This window comes from Rhinolophus hipposideros, assembly GCF_964194185.1.
Source record: "Rhinolophus hipposideros genome assembly, chromosome: 25".
In the NCBI taxonomy this organism is placed as follows: domain Eukaryota; kingdom Metazoa; phylum Chordata; class Mammalia; order Chiroptera; family Rhinolophidae; genus Rhinolophus; species Rhinolophus hipposideros.
This window is the reverse complement of record NC_138071.1, coordinates 26,292,635-26,315,001: the sequence shown is the minus strand read 5'-3', so window position 1 is coordinate 26,315,001 and position 22,367 is coordinate 26,292,635. Positions and strand designations below refer to the sequence as shown.

Sequence of the window (22,367 nt, the reverse complement as noted above, 5' to 3'; positions counted from 1 at the left end):
ATACCTAAAATAAAAGTGGACATAATATTTACATTTGGGGCAGCCTGTGGCCAGGGAGCAGAGGGAAGGAAATCACTGAATTTCTGGGAGCATCACCTCTGCCTGCCCTTAAGCTCCTTGAGGGTAGTACTAAGCCCTTGAGGTACTCATTCTGTAGCCTGCAAGTATGCCTAGTGGAGGAAATACTTGATAATTGTCCTGAATGTGGGGCTCTAAGCACATGTCTCTTGGGCCGATAACGCCCTTTAGTTTACTAAGTGCCATGGAATGAGAGGGTACCAGTCTTGAGTGGTTCTGTGGTCAGTCTGCCTCCACACACAGCCATAATGAGCCTTGGAGATCAGCATGAACGAGATAGGGACTAGTCACTTAGGAAGACAAAGCAGACACTATTTTGAGGATAATCAGAAGGACTTACCTTTGGGGAGTAACTACCTTTGTTGAGTACCTAGTGTGTGCTAAGCACTGTTTCCATTTGATTTGTATAACTGTGGAGTTGGTATTGTTTTCCTCATTTATATATGAAGACACCAAGTGAAGATCAGAATAACTTGAGGATTAAATAACTTGCTCATTGTCACAGCTAGTGAGTGGTGATTTGGGAATTTAAACTGTAGCTAACTGCAAAGCCAGCCCCCACCCTCCAAGCAGTACCTGGCACATAGTAGGTGCTAAGTAAATATTTGTAGTAAAAATTTCCCCTTCCCCCTCTCTTTTCCATCCACCTACCCTGGCCTCTCACTGGTTCCCCCTCTGCTTTGACATGACATTTCAAAGTGACATTGACCTGCATTTAAAAGTTTTGGAAGAGGCCGCTGTTAAACTATAGTGCACTTTACCTGGAAGAGCTCTTTTGACCCCAGGTCACTTCTCCATCATCCAGACCAATGCAAAGGCCTGGAATTGATCCAGGTAAATTTGAATTGGGAAGGAGAGTGGGTAGGGGAAGCCTGCAAAGAAATGAGGGAACGGTAAAGGCCAGAAGAAAGAGTCTGGGGACACAATTACTCATGCAAAATTTTCGGAAGCGTCCCACACCATTTTCCTTGGGCTATCCAATACATTTTCAGAATTAATAGAAATCAGTATCCTGCATTGTTTGGGACGTTAGGGCAGACCATTGCAGACTGAGGGGCCCTAAGGAGCATCGCAGCCCAGGGCCACCTTAGGGGTGGCGGTGGCCCGGACCGGGAAGTGGCCCCCGCCAGTCCCCGCAGGCGGCCAGGAGCTCGGAGGCCATTGGCTGGCGCGCTGGCTGCGGAGGGGCGGGGAGCGCCGCCGAGGGGACTGTTTGCTCCTACGGGCTGTAGATGGAGCTGTCCGGGCCCGGCGAGGGGGAAGACGCCTGGAAAACGTTCTTCTGCTCCCTGGCCGGCCCGAGCGGGGACCAGCACTCCCAGGATGCAGTTTGTGTCAACACGGCCGCAGCCTCAGCAGCTCGGCATCCAGGGCCTGGGGCTGGACGGCGGGAGCTGGAGCTGGGCGCAGGCTCTGCCCCCGGACGAGGTCTGCCACCAGGAGCCGGCGCTGCGCGGGGAAATGGCCGAGGGAATGCCGCCCATGCAGGTGGGTGCAGCCCCAGCCCAACGCCATGGCCGCGCCGCCGAGCCGTGGGGGCGGGGCGCGGGGCTGCGGGGCGCGGGGCGCGGGGCTGCGGGGCGCGGGGCGCGGGGCTGCGGGCGCGGGGCGCGGGGCGCGGGGCGCGGGGCTGCGGGCGCGGAGGCCCCGGGCGGGCTCTCGTGGCAGGCGGGGCGCCGCGGGCCCCGAGGCAGGCCCGGCCCTGAGTCCCGGGCCCGAGCCCCGCGTCCCGGCCCCGGCGCCCGGGCAGGCCCGGCCCGAGCGCCGCCGAGCGGCAGGCTCCCGAGGCCGCTTGCCGGCCGGGCCCAGTGGCGGCGGCCAGAGGGGCCCGAGACGCGCCGTTGCCGGGACCTGGCTGAGTCGTGACCGCGTCACCACCCCCGGCCGGGCTCACCTCGCGCGGACCAGGATGGGTTTGCGGGCAGCACGCGGATCCCTCCCGGGGATGGTGCACACACGAGTACCTCCGCAGGTTCACACTGTAGCCACTTTGACAAAAAGGTTTTTTAAATGCATGGCCACCTTTCACCAAGTATAACCAGCCAGTAATTTACTTTTCCCTTGCACCGGGTGTGACGGAGGGACGGGGCAATTGAGAGGTGACTTTGCCTTCCCTCCGGCGATTGGCAAACTTGGCTGCACATTACAATCACCTGAGCATCTCTCTCTTAAGACAGCTGACGCCCAAGGCTCGTCCCAGACCAGTTAAATCAGCGTCTCTGGGGTTGCGAGCAGGCGCCGGTCGTTTCTCAGCGTGACACAAAGCTCTCAGTGTGCAGACGAGCTTGGGGGCCAGTGCTCCAGAGTGGTGTGTGCAGCGGGGGCTGCGGAGCTGAGCGAGGCCTGGAGGAGAGTGTGCAGCTGACCCTGGACAGGAATCCCAGAGGCCCCTCTGCTGGTGGCCTGGTTCTCGGCGGGTTCTGCCAGGTCAGCCAGGACAGGTTGCCTTGTGTTTGATCATTCTTCAGCTCTCGGTCTCCAAACCTGTGAAAAGTAAGCTGTCCTGTGTGACTTTGTAAACTTCCATTGTCAGCCCTTGACCCCTTCTGTGGACCAGGCAGGAGTGAAGCCTAAATGAGACCAGGTGCATAGTTTCGATGGCAATACCGCCACCTCTTACTTTTAGCAAGGTCTGGGGCCCAGGGCCTTTTTCTCATGTCACAGAGTGATTCCTGGAAGCTGTGGGGTGTGCCTCTGTGGTTGTCACAGCTGCTCCAAGTTAGAGAAGGCAGTTGGCATGCCTGTCCCAGGCCTGCCCAGGTCACCTCTAAGCAGCAGGTCTTTGCCCAGCCTGAGGGCCTCTTCAGCAGCTACAGGGGGAACAGAAGATGACACCTCCTCCCGTGCCCCGTGGCAAGGAGAGGCCGTTATGAGGCTGGCCAGTGTGCCCTGGGTGCTGTTATGGAATGGGGCCGGTTCCCAGTCCCCAGTGAACAGGTGACCACCTTCTTTTGGTCATAGGGCTCAGCTCCCAACTGCACCCATGGGACCTCACTTTCCAGGCTGAAGGCCCAGAGCTGGGAGGTGGGGAGCAGTGGCCCTGAATCATGGGGTACCCCTCTTCAGTGACTAACATTTTTTTGGCAAACCGAGTTTCATTTTGGAAACATGAATCAATACTCGTATATGCAAAAAAGGCAGCTCATCTGCTCCCTCACTTGGGCTCCCTGGCTGCGGTCCTGCTGAGAGGGTGGCAGTAGCACCTGAACTTTGTTTTTTGTGTCACCTGCCACACCTAGAACCACTCCAGGTGGCAGTGAAGCGAGGGGCTGTAGAATGACCAGCCACTTCTCTGGGCCTCAATTTCATCATCTTTAAAGAAGAGATAATCATTCGTGTCCTAACCTGCTTAGAGGTTGCTGGGAAGATTAGGGTCAGATGACTTACATGAAAATTCTTACTTTGAAACAGAAAATACTAGGCCAACTCTAGAAAATGTATCATTAAGTACAGCCCTTGAGGAACGTAGCTTTCTAGTCACAGAAAGTGCTAGGTGACATTTTAGGCCAGGGTCCACAGCCTTGGCTGCCAAGGTGGGAAAACTAGTGACCAGCTTGACTGATGCAGGCAGGACATGGGAAGGTTGTGTGGGTGACTGCTGGGTCTATTGCTGGGGACGTTAATGAACTCCATCCCCTGAGAGGAGGGGGCTTGGCCGAAGAATGAGACTTCGTGGACTTTGATTTGTAGAGTTCTCAGGCCGTCCTCCCCCCTCACACAGGCTCTCATCCCAGGCTGTCACTTTCTCCCTCTGTCCCCAGGCTCAAGAATGGGACATGGATGCCCGGCGACCGATGCCTTTTCAGTTCCCACCCTTCCCAGATAGGGCACCCGTCTTCCCTGACCGAATGATGAGAGAGCCCCAGCTGCCCACGGCGGAGATCTCACTCTGGACCGTGGTGGCCGCCATTCAGGCCGTGGAGAGGAAGGTGGATGCCCAGGCCAGCCAGCTGCTAAATCTGGAGGGGCGCACCGGGACAGCCGAGAAGAAGCTGGCCGACTGTGAGAAGACGGCCGTGGAGTTCGGGAACCATATGGAGAGCAAGTGGGCCGTGCTGGGGACCCTGCTGCAGGAGTACGGGCTGCTGCAGAGGCGGCTGGAGAACATGGAGAACCTGCTGAGAAACAGGAACTTCTGGGTCCTGCGGCTGCCCCCGGGCAGCAAGGGGGAGGTCCCCAAGGTATGTGGTGGTTCACAGAGACACGGTTGGAGGGGAGGACCAGGCAGGTGAACAAACCTTTGATTTTATTTTCAGTCCTCATAAAGTTGTCTGATTTCTCCTTGAAGCCTGTCTCCACTTGAACAGCCTAGTGTCGAATGTTCTCCCTCAGTGAAGTTGGCCTCCACCCGTTCCCCACAGTCTGCATGTTTCTGTTTTTGAGCCTTTACTGTCACTGTTCCCAGCCCCTCCCTGAAGTGTCTGGGTGTCTGCAAATTCCTGACACTCTTCACGCTTTTCCATTTGGCACCTGCAAATGACCATTTGTCATTGGTTGGCTTTGTATATGCTTGTCTGAACGTGGCTGGAGGCAGATCCCAAACCACACTGACGCGAGTCCCTTGAAAGTCATGACCACGACCCTCTGGTGGGCCCTTCTCGAAGTTCAGAACTCACGTTCCATTTCCTCTTTTATTCGCTCTCCCCCAGCTCAACAACACGGCCCTCTCAGTCCGTGACCCTGCCTTCTGGTCCACAGAGAACATGAAGTCACTCAAAGGAGACGTCCATGTGCAGCCCCAGCATTTATCCGTCTGCCCACCTCACGTACTCCGCCTTTTCTGTTCCTGTGGGCTCACTGTCCCACCCTGTCCCTTAACTGCAGGAAGTCACGGCAGCATGGCTCCCTTTGTCTTCTGCATCATTTACTCTTCCCTCTGCTGGACCATTCCCACCAGCACGTAGACAATGCGACGTTGCCCTCCAGTTAGGGCCTTGTTTCTCGGCTCTTCAGAGCAGAATTCTTCAGCGAGCAGTCTATGTTTGCCATCTCCACTTCTTGCATCCCTCTTTTCTCTCTTCCCCTTTTTAAACCTTTTTGTTATAGAAAATTCAAACATATGCCAAAGTAGATAGAAGAGTGTAAAGCACCCTCAGGAAGCCATCTTCCAGCTTCATCCATGGTCAACTCTTGGCCAATCTTGTTTCGTCGAAATCCCTACTCATGTGATTTTGAAGCAAATCTCAGACGTCAGTCATTGTGTTTATAAATATTTCAGTATGTGGTTCTAAAAGATACTCTTTTTTTTGAAAGAATAATCATCTCAATATTATTACCTCCACAACAAAACCTCAACCTACTCAAATACTCGGTGTTCCAACTTTCAGTTCTGTCAACAAGGATCATTTTTTTCCGTTCATTTATTTGAATCAGAACTTAAGGAAGGTCTACCCGTTATGACTACTATGTCTCTTAAGACTTTTTTTGTAATCTGTAGGTTCCTCCTTCATCTCTTTCATTTTTCCTTGCAATTTGTGGGAAAAAATGGGCCACGCGTCCTGTCGAGGCTCTCACCGTCTGGATTCTGGTGCTGTGTCCTCCAAGGTCTCACCCGACGTGTTCCTCGCTTCTCGGTATTCTAGTAAACCAGTCGTTGGATCATGCTCCCCGGCACCCACCCCGTCAGGCTTTTGCTACCACCTCTGGGTCTTTCCAAAGCCCTGATGTCCGTGGCGTTAAAGCCAGTGGCGCTTTCTCAGCCTTCATCGTCCCCACCCTTCCAGCAGCACTTCGTGCAGTTGACCACTCGCTCCCTGAAACACCTTTCATGTGGCTTCCAGGACACCTGTCTTGATTCTCTTCCTACCTCACTGCTCCGTCTCTCTTCTTTGCTCGTTTCACTCCTTACCCCGACTTCTTATGTTGGGAGCAGGCCAGGGCTCGGTCTTTGGCTATTCCCTACGCTCACTCCCTCATGATTTCGTCCAGTGTCAGGGCTTGAAGCACAGTCTGTGTGCTGTCAGCTCCCGAATGCCGTCTTTTCCTCCCACTCTCTGTATCTTGCCCAGACTTCCTTTTTAAATGCCAGATTGACAGGCCTACCTGTTAAGTCTGCGTCTCCATCTGGGCATCAGTAAATATCTCAGAGGTGACATGCCCTAACGGAACCAGTCCTCTTCCTGAGACCTGTTCTACCCAAAGTCGCCGTCGTCTCAATTGAAGACAACTCCATCCTCCCAGGTGCTCAAGCCTGAAGCCTTGGGGTCAGATGTGCCTCCTCTCTTTCTCACACCCTGCTTCCAGTATTTAGAAAATACTATCTGATTTTTCCCTAAAATAACACCCACAGTCTGACCAGTCCTGCCCACCTGCATTGCTCCTGCCACCATCTGGTCACAGCCCCTGTCACCTGTCATCTGATTATTGCCATGGCCTCTTGCCTGGTCCCCTTGTCTCTGCCCTTGTCCCCCACCCCACACAACCTAGTCTCAGCAGAGCAGCCAGAGTGAGCCTTTTAAAATATCCACCAGTCATATTACACCTCCGTTTAACACCCCCAATGGCTTCCCACACTATTCAGTGTAAAAGCCCCATTTTGTCGATGGCCTTCTCTCTCTGACCTCGTCTGCATTCCACCCCCTTTGCCCACTTTGTCCTGGCACACTGGCCTCTGGCGTTCCTGCCGGCACACCACCCATCCTCCTCAGGGACTGTCCTCCACTGAAAAGCTCCTTCCCTGGAAACGTGCGCGGCTCCCTCTCTGTCACTTCCACCAAGGCCCGCTCAGCTGTCACTCGATCAGTGTGCCCTACCGTGGTCACCAAAGAACCACGTCCCCCCAACTGCAGCACACTCTTTTCTCTGTGCCTACTCTCACTTATGCCATCAGGCATCTTAAATGTTTACTTCTTTTTTGTCTTCTTGGTTCGTTTTCTTTGACGAAAGTGTACATTCTGCTCATTTCGTTGCTGTGTCTCTGTGCCTCTACCAGCACCTGGTGTATAGGCGGTATGCAAAAAAATGTTTGCAGAGTGACTCGAGCTGGAGAGTTCACACTTCTACATAAGGGACTGGGTCTTGTATGTCTTCGTGTCTGCAGAGGCAACAACCCAGTGACTTTGCCAGAGGAGTTATTTGGCGGTGGTTTATTGAGGTCTCACAGAAATGGGTTTTATCAGTGGCCTGGTTCATACCTAAAACATTTCCTGCCGCTGCAGCCCACACAGGCTGGTTTTCAGATGGTTTGACATATGGTGCTTGTCCCGCACAATCAGCATTTCCTCACACGCAGCCCTTACTCTCATCTGTGCTGTGCGTTTTCCCTCGGTGCTCGGTCCTTACGTGGCACTGTGGTATATTCCGTGTGTTGGATCTGGCCTTAGGACCCTTGAGTTGACATGTGCCCTCACGGAATAATGGAATGGTTACGGGGTCTGGCATCAGAAGGCTAGGGTTTGGCTCTTGGCTTTGCACATACTGGTTTCCCTACCATGGGTCAAGCATGTTTTTGCGATCCCTGAGCCTCCTCAATTCTTCTTTTGAAAGAAGTGAAGTGTAAATAAATAATAACGTAGTCAATTCCCAGTTGGACCCTCGGAGTGTCAGTGTTCTCAGCTGGAAAATGAAGCTTCCGTACTTCGTGGAGTTGTAACTTCAATGATTCTGTTGATGGGACAATACCGTGTAGCTCACTGTGTCAGTTTCCTATTGCTGTGTAACTAATTACCCCCAAACGTAGCAGCCCCCCAAAATAATCATTTATCATCTTGCAGCTTTCTGTGGGTTAGAAATTCAGGAGCAGCTCGGCTGAGTGTTTCTGGCTCAGAGTCTCATGAAGCTGTCGTCAAGCTATTAGACTGGGGCCCCAGGAGCTGCTTCCAGGTGGTCCAGTCACGTGGCTGTGGAAAGGAAGCCCAAGTCCCTCACCGTGGGGCCCTCCCCACAGGGCTGCTTGAGTGTCCTTACGACATGGAAGCTGTGATGTCTTCTCTGACCTAGTCTCAGGAGTCATACACCATCACTTCTTTATTTATTTCTTAGAAGTGAGTCACTAAATCCTGCCCGCACTTGGGGGAGGAGAATTGGGCTGTACTTTTTGAAGGGACTATCAAAGAACTTATGGATATATTTGAAAACCCCACAACCGAGAATGTAAATTCATGTTGCTAGCAATTGTTATCGTTGATTGTGGACGCTTGGCCATGCTGGTTTCATTCTCTTGGTCAGATTCCAGGAAGGCTGTTGGCTCTCAGATCCTTTGTGCCTCTTGGATTCTATTGCACCTGTTCATTGGTTGGTAGCTAATTCATGGGTAGTTTTTCCCATCCAGGTGGACGGTAGGCCCCTGCAGTCCTGAGCCATGTCTCAGACCTCGGCTATATCCTGGTGCGGTGAAGTTTTTACAAAGTGATGACTATTTCCACCTGCAAAAATACGATTGCAGAGTGTTGGCCTTCCACAGAAATGGTGAAATGAGGCAGAGGGGTAGGGGTGTCAGAAAAGATAATGAACTTGGTTTTGGATACATTTAGTTTGAGGTACTTAAAAGGTGATTCAATGGAGCCACTCAGAAGGCAGTTGAAATGTGAACTTTGAAGGAAGCAAAGAAAGCTGAAGAATGTCACCTGCAGAGAGGTAACCATTGAAGTTGTGAAGAGTGAAAATGCCACAGGAAGCGTGAGGAAACAGCAAAGGGCAAGGGCAGAACCTGGGGTCTGAGGGGGAGGAAGAGGAAACCATAAAGACATGAGCTGGGCAGCAGGAGGCTACATCGTGAGGAAACTAAGCAGGAGAAAATTCGACAAAGGTGGTGTGACTTTTCAGAGAAGCCTGAAAGGGTGAGGGCTAACAAAGGCCCCCGAGGACCTTTCGGGGTGTGGTTTCAGAGAGCGGGGGTTCATAGACAGATTTTAAGTGGTCAAAGGATGCATGGATTGTGAAGAAGAAAGAACACAGTGTGTCTGTCGGGATGTTTTGGGTGAACAGGGAGAGAAGAGTTGCTCGAGGTAGCAGAGTTGAGGGGGGTTCCCCGGAGGGGAAGCCAGTGCAGAAGGCGAGGCAGAGATGTCAAAAAGATGGTTGGGTTGAGTTTCACAGGCAGGAGGTGGAGGAGAGATGAAGGGCATATATTGTGGGGTTTGGTAAGAAGGAGAAGGGCGAGGAAGGGAGCTTGCCACCAGCTACCTGCGATCAAGGATAGACTGGGGAAGATGCTTCCCAGGGAACACAGGAAGGAGAGGCTTCCAGAGCAGCTTGAGACAAGTGGGTGTCACCTGCGGAATTTTGTGACTTTCGTCTAGCAACCCGGAATGAAAATGAACAAAGTGGTCTGTGTCGCTTTTCGAGGTTGAAGGTTTGCCCAAGTCTCTTGGAGGGTCCAGGGAATTGGAAGGTCTAGTTCTCCTTCCAAAGAGGGCTGGTGAGCTATTATTCGTCATTAGGTGGCATACAGGTAAGCACAAAGTACCTGTGCAGGATGCCCTGAGGGTTATGAGCACCTAACCCTAAAGGGCTGACCTCTCTGACTTCTGTGAGGGAGCTGCCCACCTACCACGCCGTACACCAGTGGGCCTGACGTCCACAGGGCTGTCTTTTTCTCACTCGCACAAAGGTGCCATATAGACTAGCTGTGGCCCTGTATGTGCAGGTACAAAGACTATTATTAGGACATGGGGGAGAATCGAGGGGTTGGATTTCAGAGTGAGGGTGAAAGGCTGGTCCCAGAGGGATGTGAAAGGGGTGGGACGTAAGGCTCTGGGCTCAGAGAAGGGACCTTCACTTAGTTATTAAAACGGTGGAAGTGAAACCATTTTGAACGATTTGGTCCAAGGTGAGGTGATGCTGGTGGGTGACTGAAATGAGTAGACGAGGATCCTTGTCAAACAGAAATAACAGCTGTGTATGACAGATGAGACTGCCTGGAATAACAAGGGACAGGCGACGATGGGCCACTCAGGCTACAGTGGAGCGTGCTGGGATCGGCAACCACTGTTCAACATATTCGACAAGCATGTCTCGACCCGAAACTGTAGGCTTCTTTCTGTATGCTTGGGATACAGCGGCGAACAAAATCCATCAAGGTCGCGGAGCTTTAGCACATGCCTTTCGATTTCACAGGTTTTCATGACAAAAATGTCACTGTGTATGTAGAGGTGACCTGACAAGAAATACAGGTTTTATAACAGGGTTTTCGTACCCACTCTGAGAACCTACCACACCCCTGTCACACTGAGCACCAAAAAGCATTGACTTCAACTTGACCTCCAGGCACTCAGTTACCTGACAGTGAAATTGCAGAGGATAGGCTTAAATGCTTTAAAAATAAATAAATACATTAAAAAGAAGGCAGTGTCGACCATCCTTGTTCTGGAAGCACCAGGAGGTCAGGAATAGCGTGGACTGACCCCACTGCATGGACGGGGCTGGGATGGGGACGAGGAGCTGTGGAGAGCGAAGGCCAGGCTGCGGGTGGGAGGGGCCTATGGAAGGGGGTAGGGGCAGGCGAGTAGGAGGTCCCGGACTGACACTCTTATTGGCCCAGGTTCCAGTGACTTTCGTCGACATTGCTGTTTACTTCTCCGAGGACGAGTGGAAGAACTTGGACGAATGGCAGAAGGAGCTTTACAACAACCTTGTGAAGGAGAACTACAAAACCCTGATGTCCCTGGGTAAGGACACCTTCCCACCGCTGTGGCCGGCAGTCCTGGAGAGGAGAGTGACATGCTTTCCACCCACGTCACGCCACCGGGGCAAGGGTTCATGTTTCTTCCTAATGGAAACTCAAGAAACGATTTGCTTAGAATGCTAGGAAGCTGGAGTGATTCGTAACAGGAGAAAAAGTAAGCCCCAGTGACACGGTCTATCATAGAATTGAATGCTACGCTACCACTGTTTTGGAACCCAGTTTAAACTATCATTTACACCTCACCACACGCTACACCCCAACGGCTTTGATATATTCTGGCATATTTTCTACACCAGAAATTGAAGAGTCTTTTGCCTTGTTTCCAAGGTTCCTCATAAGAGGTATCCCGACACAAACCAGCTACCTAGAGGGGCACTGGGTGTGGAGGGGCGCTTGGGGGGAAGGAGGCTTCTGCCATCACCCTTGATCGGCCCCGTGGTCATCCTCACTCTGTCCTTCCTTCCCTTCCAACTCCAGACGCAGAGGGCCCAGTCCCCAAGCCGGACGCTCCGCCCCAGGTTGAGCCCAGGGAAGAGCCTTGCGTGTGGGAGCAGCGTGACCCAGAAGAGAGAGAAATCCTGATGGATCCGGACACAGGTGATGGCAGCTGAAAAGACGTCCAGGTCTAGGGCAGGGCAAGACAAAAACCCTACCATCCTTGGGGCTTCTGAGTTGCTCGTGGGGCCAGTTCTGCCGCCATTGAAATTTGACGGTCGCTCACAGGAAAAGATGCCAGTGCCTGAAAGCTCACTGGGGATGCTTGTCCTTTGGCTCCAGGCCATGCAGCTCTGGATAGGCCAGGAAGCTGTGTGGGGAGAGGAGGATAGGGCAGGCCTGATGGTGACCTGTAGTGAGGGGCTCTAGACCTGGGAGCAGCCCCAGGCCCAGGCCCGGGCAGCTGGATGGGAGGGCGGAAGGGGAGTCATGGACGTGCTGCTGTGCTGTGGCCCGTTGCTTCCTGCTCAGTGGTCATCTCCAGAATCATCACCCACTCCTCACCCAGACCCCCACGTCACAGGCAGACTTACCCTTTAAGGCGTTCTCCTTGCTCAAGGAGGAATCTCTGGTCCTGAGGAAATCCAGCTCCTGAGAGCGTGACATGCAGTCAGCTTTCACTGGGATGGAAGGCGCCAGGCTTCTAGCTCCAGCTCTGCCCTAGGGGTCTCTTCTTGGGGCCTCAGCTCTTCTGAGCAGTGTTGGACCAGGTGCAATCTGGTGCTCGAACTGTATTCTCTGCCTTGTCGCATAACTGCCACCTGTGCGCACCTGTGTTTGGTATTTTCACCATAAAAGATCAAATAACTGGTTAATAGTTAGGTTTGCATTTGGCAGACTTAATGTACTTAAGCTAGTTGTCAGTTTGCTTTCATTTCTCCATTGATGAGGTTCTCGTAGTTACTCCCATTTTTGTGTTTTATAAATCTTAGTCCTTATAGTGATCTGTACACTGACAAGTAGATCTTAACATTGGGGACAACAATGACATAGAAAGCCAGATGACATACAGAGCTATGTATAAAGCCACATCACACCCTAAGCTAGAAAATGGTCCCATACCAGTTTTTGCAAATCCCCTCCCGCCCATCAAAACCAAAAGTTTACCAAGCTGTGCGAATATAAAAGAAGTGGCTGTTAATCCACAAATATTCAAGAGCATTAATTATCGATTCTTTAGTTGGAAACTGATAACCTTCTCTTAATGAGGGAAGAAAATGTAGTGGGGAAAAAAAGTGATGCCAAACGAGACGAATCAACAAGCAAAAAAAAAAAAAAAAAAGCATAATGCTGTGAACAAAAGACTTCGAAAACAGTGTATTTTTATTTTTCAAATTAAAGTCTTTTTAATTTTGTTATTAATTGTTCATGTTTCATTACATCTTATTTATACATTTATTTATTTATTTGAATTTGTATGAGTTTATTTGAGCCAAACTGACAACATATGCTTATTACATTCCTTTTTAACGTCCCTCTTTTATTTTTCGTTATTTTATCTTTTATGGTGAGATGGCCTTGTGGCCAATTAGTTGTGCAGCAAAATGCTTGTGGCAAAGCTGTTTATGGCAAATGTGCGTACGGCGAAAATACCTAGAACCTGCAAACGTTTGAGGTCTGTGGCTGTGGTGACCTTTTACACCGAAAGCACTGTCCCCTCAGTGGTTTCACTGAGTTCGCACCCAGCAGTGTGCGCGAGCTAGGACAGGGAACGGCTGTGTCCGTATCCTGGGTGGGACTAGCCCCCTGAGAGCCAGAGGGGTCCCATGACGCTTCTGGGCCAGGACACTTGAAACTGGGCCCTATGTCTTTGATTCCTCGTGGAAGCTCTTTCCTGCTGCCTGAATGGTCTCCTGCCAGGGCTGGTGCAGAACCTAATAGGAGGTCACCTCGCGGGGCCTCCGTAGAGGATATGTCGTTGTCTTTTCTGCATAGGATGCGGTGTGTTATCCATCCAAGAATGGGGCTAGGTTGGGGGTCTTTGCCCATCTAACTTCTTGCTAATCACATACGTGAATGTGAGTGTGTGCGTGTGGGTACGTGTGTGTGTGAGGATGACTGTGTGTCTGGCCACCTCTGTCTGACAGGAGTGATAAACAAGGATGAATGATGCTTTCACGAAGGTCCAACTTATGGCCCGGGCCTGACTAGCACTCAGCCCGGCGTGGGGCTGTTTCTGGAACAGCCTTTCACACCTTGTTTTGTGGCTTGGCCTCCCCCTTTGTCCTGAATATCGATCGCTTCTCTGCTCCAGTATCTTCTGCTCCTTGGAGTGCCCCATAGTCACCCGCAGGAACCCAAGACTCTGTGTTCTTCCCTGGCAAGTGCTGTCAGCCATACTCCTGATCCCAAGAACATCTGGGTGACAATCGTACAGAAAAAAGACACCAAGTGGTGTGATTCTCTGTCCCCAGGAGCCGAGCCTCTGGTGCCTGCACAGGACGCGTCCTCTCAGGTGAAGCAGGAGGAAGCCTTGTGTACCCGGGGTCAGCGGGGCCTGGAGGAAAGAGCCATCCCCGCAGAATCCATTACCGGTGAGTAAGCCGAACAGCTGCCCAAGCCTGAGGTCGGTCCGGCATTGTTTGTGTCTTGTGTGCCAGCCGGAGGCCTGAGCTGGACCTGGAAGAGCTATGGATCTGGGATGGCTGGAGAGACAGGGTTTCCCCTAGGAGGCAAACATGGCACATGGCATTGCTGCTTTGCTGGCACAGCTGGGCTTCGTGCTGTTCTCTCTTTTCTTTGTAACATCAGTGTTTAACAATGTTTTCCTCCCCTTGACAAGCCATATCAGGGCAGTGGTACTGCCTGTAAGGCACTTTATGAGGCTCTCTTAGGGGTGGGGGCTACAACGGTCCATAAAACCTGCTTCTGACCAGGAAGAGCTTTCATTGTTTTATACAAGTTTTATGGGCTGCCGCCTCTGTGCGAGCACCAGGTGGGTTGCAGTCCTGTGGGGTAGTCTGGAGAGTTCCTTTCAAATGGCATTCCAGCTGGGGTTTGTATGTGAGAACTCTGTTACAGCAGATATGTATTAGAGTTCTCCAGAGAACCATTGGGGGCGTGCATGTGTGTGCGTGTATGGCGAGATGGAGAGAAAACAGACTGGTTGATTGATTGGGAGGCATTGGCTTCTATGATTGTGGAAGCTGGCACATCCAGAATCTGCAGGGCTGTCTGTGGATAGAATCCTCTCATCCTTGGGGGAGGCCAGCATGTTCCTTAAGGCCTTCAACTGATTAGGTAAGGCCCACCCACATTAAGGAGAGTAATCTGCTTTACGTTTAAAGTCCGCTGAGTTCAATGGTAATCTCATCTAAAAAACATACCTTCACCGCAACATGTGGAATAACGTTTGGCCAGATATCTGGGTACTGTGACCTAGCCAAGCGGACCCATACAAGAAACCAGCATAAAATATATTAACATCCTGTAGCTCTTTACTTACCCACAGGTTAGAGCCCCCAAACCTCATCCCCCTTAGTCAGAGCCTCACACCCACAGACAGCGGCTGAGTGGAGGAAAGCCGGTTCCCTGCTCACTCAGCATGGTCCTTGCATCAGAGATAAGAGGGAAATAAAGGGTAAATGAGGTGTAATAGACTCTGCAGAAGAAAGAAGAGGTAAGGTGCATCTTAGAAAAATCCCATTAAATGGTTAAGATAAAAGGCTTTCCGGAAGCTGTCATTTTCCTGGAAATCCCCACGAGAGGCATTTCTCTTTTCATGGTGGTGCTCAGGACTCAGGACTCAGTATTCAAGCGTGAACCTTCGCTAAGGAGGAAGTTGCTGAGGCACAGCAGGATGGCCTCTGGAAGTCACTTTGTGTCACTCCCCAATAGTATCCACTTATTTGTAGCAAAAGCTCCGTTATTTGGGGCCATGCTGACTTAAATAATTAATATAATTTAATTATACCCGATTTGTAGGGAAAAGATATAATTGCATGAAACGAGCGATTACTCAGACCACAAGCTTGCAGGCCTTTCCGTGTCCCCTGACACCTTGGCTCCTCTCTTCCCACGTGTAGACTCGCCAGCCTCTGCCCAGGACCTCTTGTCCCGCATCAAACAGGAGGAGCACCCATGTGTGTGGGATCAGCAGGAGTTGGCAGAGAGAGATATCCCAACAGACCCCAATTCAGGTGAGCAAGATGCCAGAGGGAGGACTGGGGACAAACAGCCCATCAGCTGACTTTTGTATCTGTTGGCAAATCCATCCGCGTGACTTTGGGTCAAAGGCCAGTGGAGGCTCAGAGAATAAGATACAGCGTGTTCCTCAGTTAGCGACTTTGCACAGATATTTAGAATACAACTATCAGTAAAGTGGAGCGGATTTTTCTAAAGGCATCATTAAATTGTTCATTTAATGTGCCCATGTAAGTAATAGTAAAATTACTTCAGCACTGATTTTTGAACAATAAATATAACCAAAAAGGCTTTTTAAAGTTGTATGTATTTCTGGGACAAAAAGAAAGTAATTTACACCTTCTGGACTTTTTGAGTGAATACTATTTAATAGTTAGGTATTTCCCAGGAAACTTCTGGGGAGGGTCCAGGCATAAAAGGAAGCATAAAAGAACCTAGGGAAGTGCTACCTGCCCAGAGTGCACGTGGGTTTGTGTGTGGGTGTGTTTGCACACATGCACACGTGTGTGTGTACATGTGTGTGTGCATGCATGCATGCATGTGTGTGTTCACATATGCTTGCAGACCTGGAGAAGTCCAGTGTCATCTCTTTTGCTGGTTATCACCCCAAAATCTCATTCCACTTCCCGTACCAGGAAGAGAAAATCAGACGTAAAATCCAACAATCCTTGTAAACTGTCCACTCTATAACTCTGCAGCAAGGAGACCGAGGGGGCTCCTGGGCAGAAGGGAAAGCTGACCCTTCCTGACAAACAGCCCGTCTGCACTGCAGTTGTTGCGCTGACCTTTGCTCACTGCTTCTGCCATCACTGATTTTTAAGTCCTGCCGCTCACCCCCTGATCCCGTGGCCATCAGAGATCAGGGTGCCCTCTGGCCTGGCCTGGACGCACAGGCTGCTCTGGGGCTCAGTGGACAAGTCAGGGGACCTAGGTTCTTCTAATCCTGGCTCTGTGGCCACACAGACTTTGAGGCAAGCCTCCTCCTCCCTGGCCACCTGCAAACGTAGCGAGCACAAGTGACATCCCATTTGTGAAGGCATGAGGAGGGAGGACGGCCAGTGAACGAAACGGACACCAAAACCGCCTCGTGCCCTATAAGCTGGAGCAGCAGCCTTTGCATGTGATGTTTTTCAAACCTTTGATGGGATGCGCAGCAGAAATCAACCGAATCTAAGCTTGCCTTCTTTCCATGCAGAGTCTCTGATCTCAGCACATGACATTTTGTCATGGATCAAGCAGGAGGAGCAGCCGTACCCATGGGGCCCGCGCGACTCAATGGAAGGAGAACTCGGATTAGATTCTGGCCCCAGTGAGTGCCACCCCTGGGACCCCTGCGTGTTTCGTCCGGAGGGAGGGCTGCTCACGCCAGTTTACCCCCTGACAGGGTGATATTTTTATGGCAGGAGCTCTGTCCCCTTTCCTTCTGGAGGGCGGCAGGTGTGTTTATTTCCTAGAGCTGTCTTAACAAAGTCCCACCAACTGGGTAGCTTTGCAACAACAGAAACATGTTGTCTCACAGTTCTGGAGACCAGGAGTCTGAAACCAAGCGGTCCGCAGGGCCGTGCCCTTCTGAAAGCTGCAGGGATCCTCCCTTGGCTCTTCCTAGCGTCTGGTGTTTGTTGGCAATCTTTGACGTTCCTTGGCTTATAGATGTGTCACCCCAACCCTCCATGTTCGCATGGTTTTCTTTGCATGTGTCTTCACGAGGCTGTCTTCTCAGAAGGACACAGTCATATTGGATCAGGGGCCCCTACTCCAGTGTGACCCCATATGAACTAATTACCTTGCAAGGACCCTATGTCCAAATAAGGTCACATTCTGAGGTACCGGGGGTTCAGATTTCGACATATCTTTTGGGGGATACAGTTCAGCACATAACAACAGGGAAAGGAGAAGGGGCTGGGAGAGAGCTGAGCCAGCAGTGCCTGGCAGGAGCTCACGGCAGCAGGTAGCTCATGTGCTGGAAACACTGGCTGGAGCACCCAAACCAGCTCTGAGAGACACCCCAGTGTCACTGGGGAAGATCCTGCAGTTCAAGTAGGAAGACGGGAGGTTTTTTTCTCCCAACAGCTTTTGGACCAAACGTCTCACCTGACTTAGGTGTCTCGGGTGTTTTGTGAAACTCCAATTAATGGCCAGTGACCATAGGCATATGTCCATGGATTATTTAACACTTAGCGTCAGGCTAGTGTTCCTTGCCAGACCCAGTGCCATCGCCCTCAAAACAGCTGACTTAGTGTCCTTTGGTTGATCAGAGGTAGAAGGGACAGCTAAACACATGTTCCTTGTCCATACTTCAGACACCCTCTAAGAGCTGATTTTAAGAGCTGAGGACACAGGTTGTTTCTGATCTGAAAAGCCATTTCAGACCCAGGTAAGCAGATCCCACTCTCTGTGAGACAAACTTATTTCAGTCTGGAGAGCGGGGAAGGGCTGGAGGAATGGGCAGGGGTTTGGGGAGGAGCAGTGAATGCCCTTGTTCAAAATAGAATTTAAAGCAGTCCTCTTTTTAGCCTGTGGGCGGAGTGGGATGAGACAGGGAATCCCAGGGGATGACCATGAGGACAGGAAGAAGTGACAACGGTTGATTCCACTTTTTTCTCTGCGTTGCCCAGGCCACCGTTTCTAGCTTTGGCCTCGAAGCATAGGTACCAACCAGTTCATCAAACATTATGCTCGGAAATTCTGCCCAAAACTTTGTCCCGTGGGGCTACCTTCCGATATTTCCAAGTTGGCTAGGACCATTTGGGCCTGGAAGAGTCTTTTCGTGGGACCTCTGCAGTTGTGGGAAAGGATCTAAGAAAGCCTGTGCGGAAAATGCAAGGCTTTGTAAATTACCAGACTATTTTACTTCCTCAGTCTGGATATGCTGAGTCATAGAACAATTGGCTGCATGTTGTTTTATCTCTGAGCGGCCTTCGAACTTTAGCATTTGGTGGGAAATGCCTGGAATTTGGGAGCCAGGGCTATCTGGAAATGTTTCTTCTACCTGCCCACTTGTTAATGTTGGAGTATGAAATCAGTATCTCAGCAGCGATTTCTCTGAGGTTTAAAACCCACCTAGCATTGTGATTGCCAAGGAAAACTGGATGAACTTGTGATAAGACAGGGTATCCCAAAGCAGAGTCTTCTGGATACGGCCTGGAAGAGAGAGGATAGTGGGGCAGAGAGTAAAAGAGAAATGTATGAGTCCTGTCTCTGTGAACCTCCTTCCCCGGCCCTGGAATATCCAAGAGAGAAAGACCTGCTGTCCCGTTTGCCTCAGAGTCAGGCTTGGGCCTAACGGGACATCCGATGTTAGTAACAGGAGTTCCTGACTTTATACATTAATGAGTGTGTTACTCCCGGCTCTCCGCCAGTGTAAGGCAGGAACAAACTCTAGTTCACCCAAAGGTGATGTGTGTGGGGCTGGCTCCATGGCAGCAGGAAGTAGGAGTAGGACTTTGGAGTCCAGTGGCTACCAGGTGTTTCCCGAATGAGTGGTGGTCAGAAGCCTGGCACGGAACCACCTTACCCAGATGCCAACTCTCACAGAATGTGATTTGAAAGCACCTTCCTGAAGTTCTTACGTTGTTCGCTGCCTTAGGGTAAAACAGTGGTTCCCACCTTTTTTAGTTTGTTATTTAGCAAAAATGTACTTAGTGCCTCCTCTGGCGGGCTCCTCATGCAGCCCGCCTCCTTCTGGAAGTGTGCTCTGTCCTACAGGTGTGCTACCTGTTTGACTCGCTTCTGGTGCTCTCCAACAGGTGGCTTTGGGCGGGCAGGTCCGAGGGTCAGGGAGCTCCCCAGCTCTACGGAATGTGACCGCTTGCCTTGTTCCATCACTCATGTTTCTAGAGAAACTGGGGCCCAAACACCCATGACTCGCACGAAGCCACAGGGGAAACTGGCGACGGTGTGGGGTCGCAGGCAGAGCACGGTCAGCATGTCACTTCTCCTCCGCAGGTGACAGCCTGCTGCTGGTGAAGAACCCGGGCCCGGCCCCGCCGCCTCAGGCCGCGCCGTCGAGCCTGCCCGCACCCCCGGCGGCCGAGAACGCGGGCGGTGCCCCGAGCCGGGGCCCAGCCGGGCTGCTGGACGAAGGCTTCCCCGCGCTGGCCGGGGAGCGCGGCGCCGCGGGCGGGGCGCAGGCGGGCGGCGGGGGCGCGGGCGCGGGCGGGGGCGGGGGCTGCGGCAGCTGCGGCCCGGGCGGCGGGCTGCGGCGGGGCCTCGTGCACGGCGCGCGCACGAGCAAGCCCTACTCGTGCCCCGAGTGCGGCAAGAGCTTCGGCGTGCGCAAGAGCCTCATCATCCATCATCGCAGCCACACCAAGGAGCGGCCGTACGAGTGCGCCGAGTGCGAGAAGAGCTTCAACTGCCACTCGGGCCTCATCCGCCACCAGATGACGCACCGCGGCGAGCGGCCGTACAAGTGCTCCGAGTGCGAGAAGACCTACAGCCGCAAGGAGCACCTGCAGAACCACCAGCGGCTGCACACGGGCGAGCGGCCCTTCAGCTGCGCGCTCTGCGGCAAGAGCTTCATCCGCAAGCAGAACCTGCTCAAGCACCAGCGCATCCACACGGGCGAGCGGCCCTACACGTGCGGCGAGTGCGGCAAGAGCTTCCGCTACAAGGAGTCGCTCAAGGACCACCTGCGCGTGCACAGCGGCGGCCCAGGCCTCGGCCTCGGCGCCTCGCGGCCCCTCCAGGCGCCTCCCGAGCGAGACTAGGGCCGGGCTGGGGGAGGGGAGGGCCCTGCGGCTGCGCCGGGGTGGGGGGGGGGCGGCCGGAGGACCCACGATCCTGCCCGTGGCTCTCGCGGCGCCTTCCCTCCCTCCACCTGCCACCTACTGGCAAGCAGGAACAGGAATTGCACCCCAGACAGGGTCCCCTAGACGTGTCCGGCCTGCACGGACAGCCCAACTCATCTCATAGGCTGGACCGTGAGCCGGCCCGGCGGGGTCTCGCAGGCAAGGTGCCAGAGGGACAGTGACAGGCCAGAGGCTTCGGGCACCCCCCTCAGACACCTGGAGTGCCCATTTGGCCACTGGGGTCACCGATTGTGATCCGGGGAAGCAACCAGGGAGTGTCAGAAGCCTTCTGCGGTCAGAAAATCGGGTCCCCAGGTTAAGACACCCTGAAAAGGGAAGTGCAGGTGCGAGCTGAGCTGAGGGGTTGTGCTAAGGGACAGACCATCTGCGGCGACGACACTGCCTCACGTTTGAATAGCCCTTTCTACTTTTTTTAAACGTGTTTTCTATCTGTTCTGGACTTTCACCCTTAGCCTATCCCTCTGAAGTAGGTGTGGTAGGATTTGCCTGACTTGGTACCTGAGGAAAGGAGCTGTAGGTGACATGGTTTAGCCAAATTCACAGGAGAAGAGAGTGGCAGAGCTGGGAGCAGGGCTCCTGACCTCAGCGCAGTGTCCCCCACCACACACACTGCCTACCTCTGATGTTTGAGAGACCTTTCTGGCCTGGCCTCTCTGGGTCTCTCTCCTCTCCCTTTCCCCTGAGCCACCAAAAATAATTAGAAGCCACAGGGAGTCAACTCCAGGGGTTACTGGGAATGGCGAACACATTGGCTACAAAATGCCCCTGGTTGTGCTTCCAAAAGGCCCTTCCTACATGGGTGCTCCTGGGCGGCAGGGCCCCGGCCCCCAGCCCGCCTTCCCCCCGCCCCCCAGCCCCTCAGTCTGGTGCAGCAGCCTCTCTTCACTGCACAGTAGTGACCCGGCCCTCAAGAGGCTGCAGGTGCCCTGAGTCAGACCTCACTCTGATGATTAGTTCCAGTTTCCCCAGGGCAAAGGGGTGAGAGCCTCGTGCTGCAGGGACCGCATCCAGGAAGTGAGTCTCTTCCCAGGAGGGCAGGGCACGTGGGTGCTAGAGTCTGACAGCCTCAGTCTCTCTCCTGCCCGAGCCTCCCGACCGGTGCTATCTCAACCGACCACGCTCATGGACTCGGACACAGCCCTCCTCTGCTCCACACCCTGCAGGCGCCGCAGCAGGGGCCCAAAGGACTCCCTTGTATTGGTGCGTCTGCTCCAGGTCCCGAGGGGCCAGACTCCATTTCTGCATCTTGCATGGCCAGGCACTGGGTTGGGGTGGTATGCCCCAGGACCCTTGTTTGCTTCGAGAATGACTTTTCCTGCTTCTCCATTGACCCTGCCGCTCTCCCAGCTGGGGAGCCCCATGGGCATCCAGCACCACGTCTGTGAGCGCTCTGCTTCTGCCCCCCCCACCTGCGCCGCTCTGCTTTCGTCAGACCCCTTTTTGCCATGCAAAGGGAATTCCTGAAATTAAATAAAAAGGTGTCCCGATGGCAGACTGCATGTTCGCAAGGCTGGGGATTCTCCAGCGTGGCTTAGTACAGGGAAGCCACGATGAACTGGAGTCCAACTAACGGATTCTTATGTCTTCATTCTGCTTTTGGAAAGAGGCAAATCTTAAGAAAATGAGTTGAATGAGAAAGTAAGCATTGTCATGTTCACTGGAGTTTTGTCAGAGCGAAAGGCAACCCTTTAGTCCAGTGTTTTGGTTCGGAGGAGCAGTGTTCAGCTTCTCAAAAGCATATGCAGAAAAATCAGTATTTTCATAATCTAAATTACAGAAAATAAGACCAACAAATGTTTTGGCTGTTGAGAGTTTGAAGAAAAGGGAGAAATCACTATTGACACATGGGTTTGAAACATTGGAGCACATACTTCAAGTGTATCCCTTTATTTTACCATCAAAGAGCTGATTCCCAAAGAGGTTTAGTGATGGAGCAAGGACGAGGGCTAACACTCAGTATCTAGTTTCCTGGATCCCAGTCTGGTGGCTCCCGGGGCACCAAGAGCCCCTTAGCTACCCCACGGGCTGCCCCAGCCTCCAGTGATGGCCCCTGGAGAGTCCTAGAGTGAGCTGGTCCAAAGTGGTAACACTCAATGTGGACCTCTGCCAGGAAGCAAGGATTCTCAGTCCACTTTCTGAAGCAGAACAGGGGGCTGCTTTGGGGCGGGTTTTTATTCTCCTTCTGATAATGTGTTAATTAAATTAACTTTTAATTT

General features: G+C 52.5%; 1 protein-coding gene across 1 annotated transcript; it reads left to right on the top strand.

The window, feature by feature from the left end:
* Positions 1-1,326: 1,326 nt before the first annotated feature.
* On the top strand, positions 1,327-20,049 carry ZNF282 (zinc finger protein 282; the record flags this gene model as incomplete). The annotated part of the gene is made up of 8 exons (XM_081038180.1): positions 1,327-1,566; positions 3,840-4,259; positions 10,559-10,685; positions 11,180-11,299; positions 13,612-13,731; positions 15,223-15,336; positions 16,536-16,649; positions 19,286-20,049. Exons 1-8 carry the CDS (start codon positions 1,402-1,404, stop codon positions 20,047-20,049), a joined length of 1,944 nt encoding a protein of 647 aa, XP_080894306.1. The 5' UTR covers positions 1,327-1,401.
* Between the last annotated feature and the right edge of the window lie 2,318 nt (positions 20,050-22,367).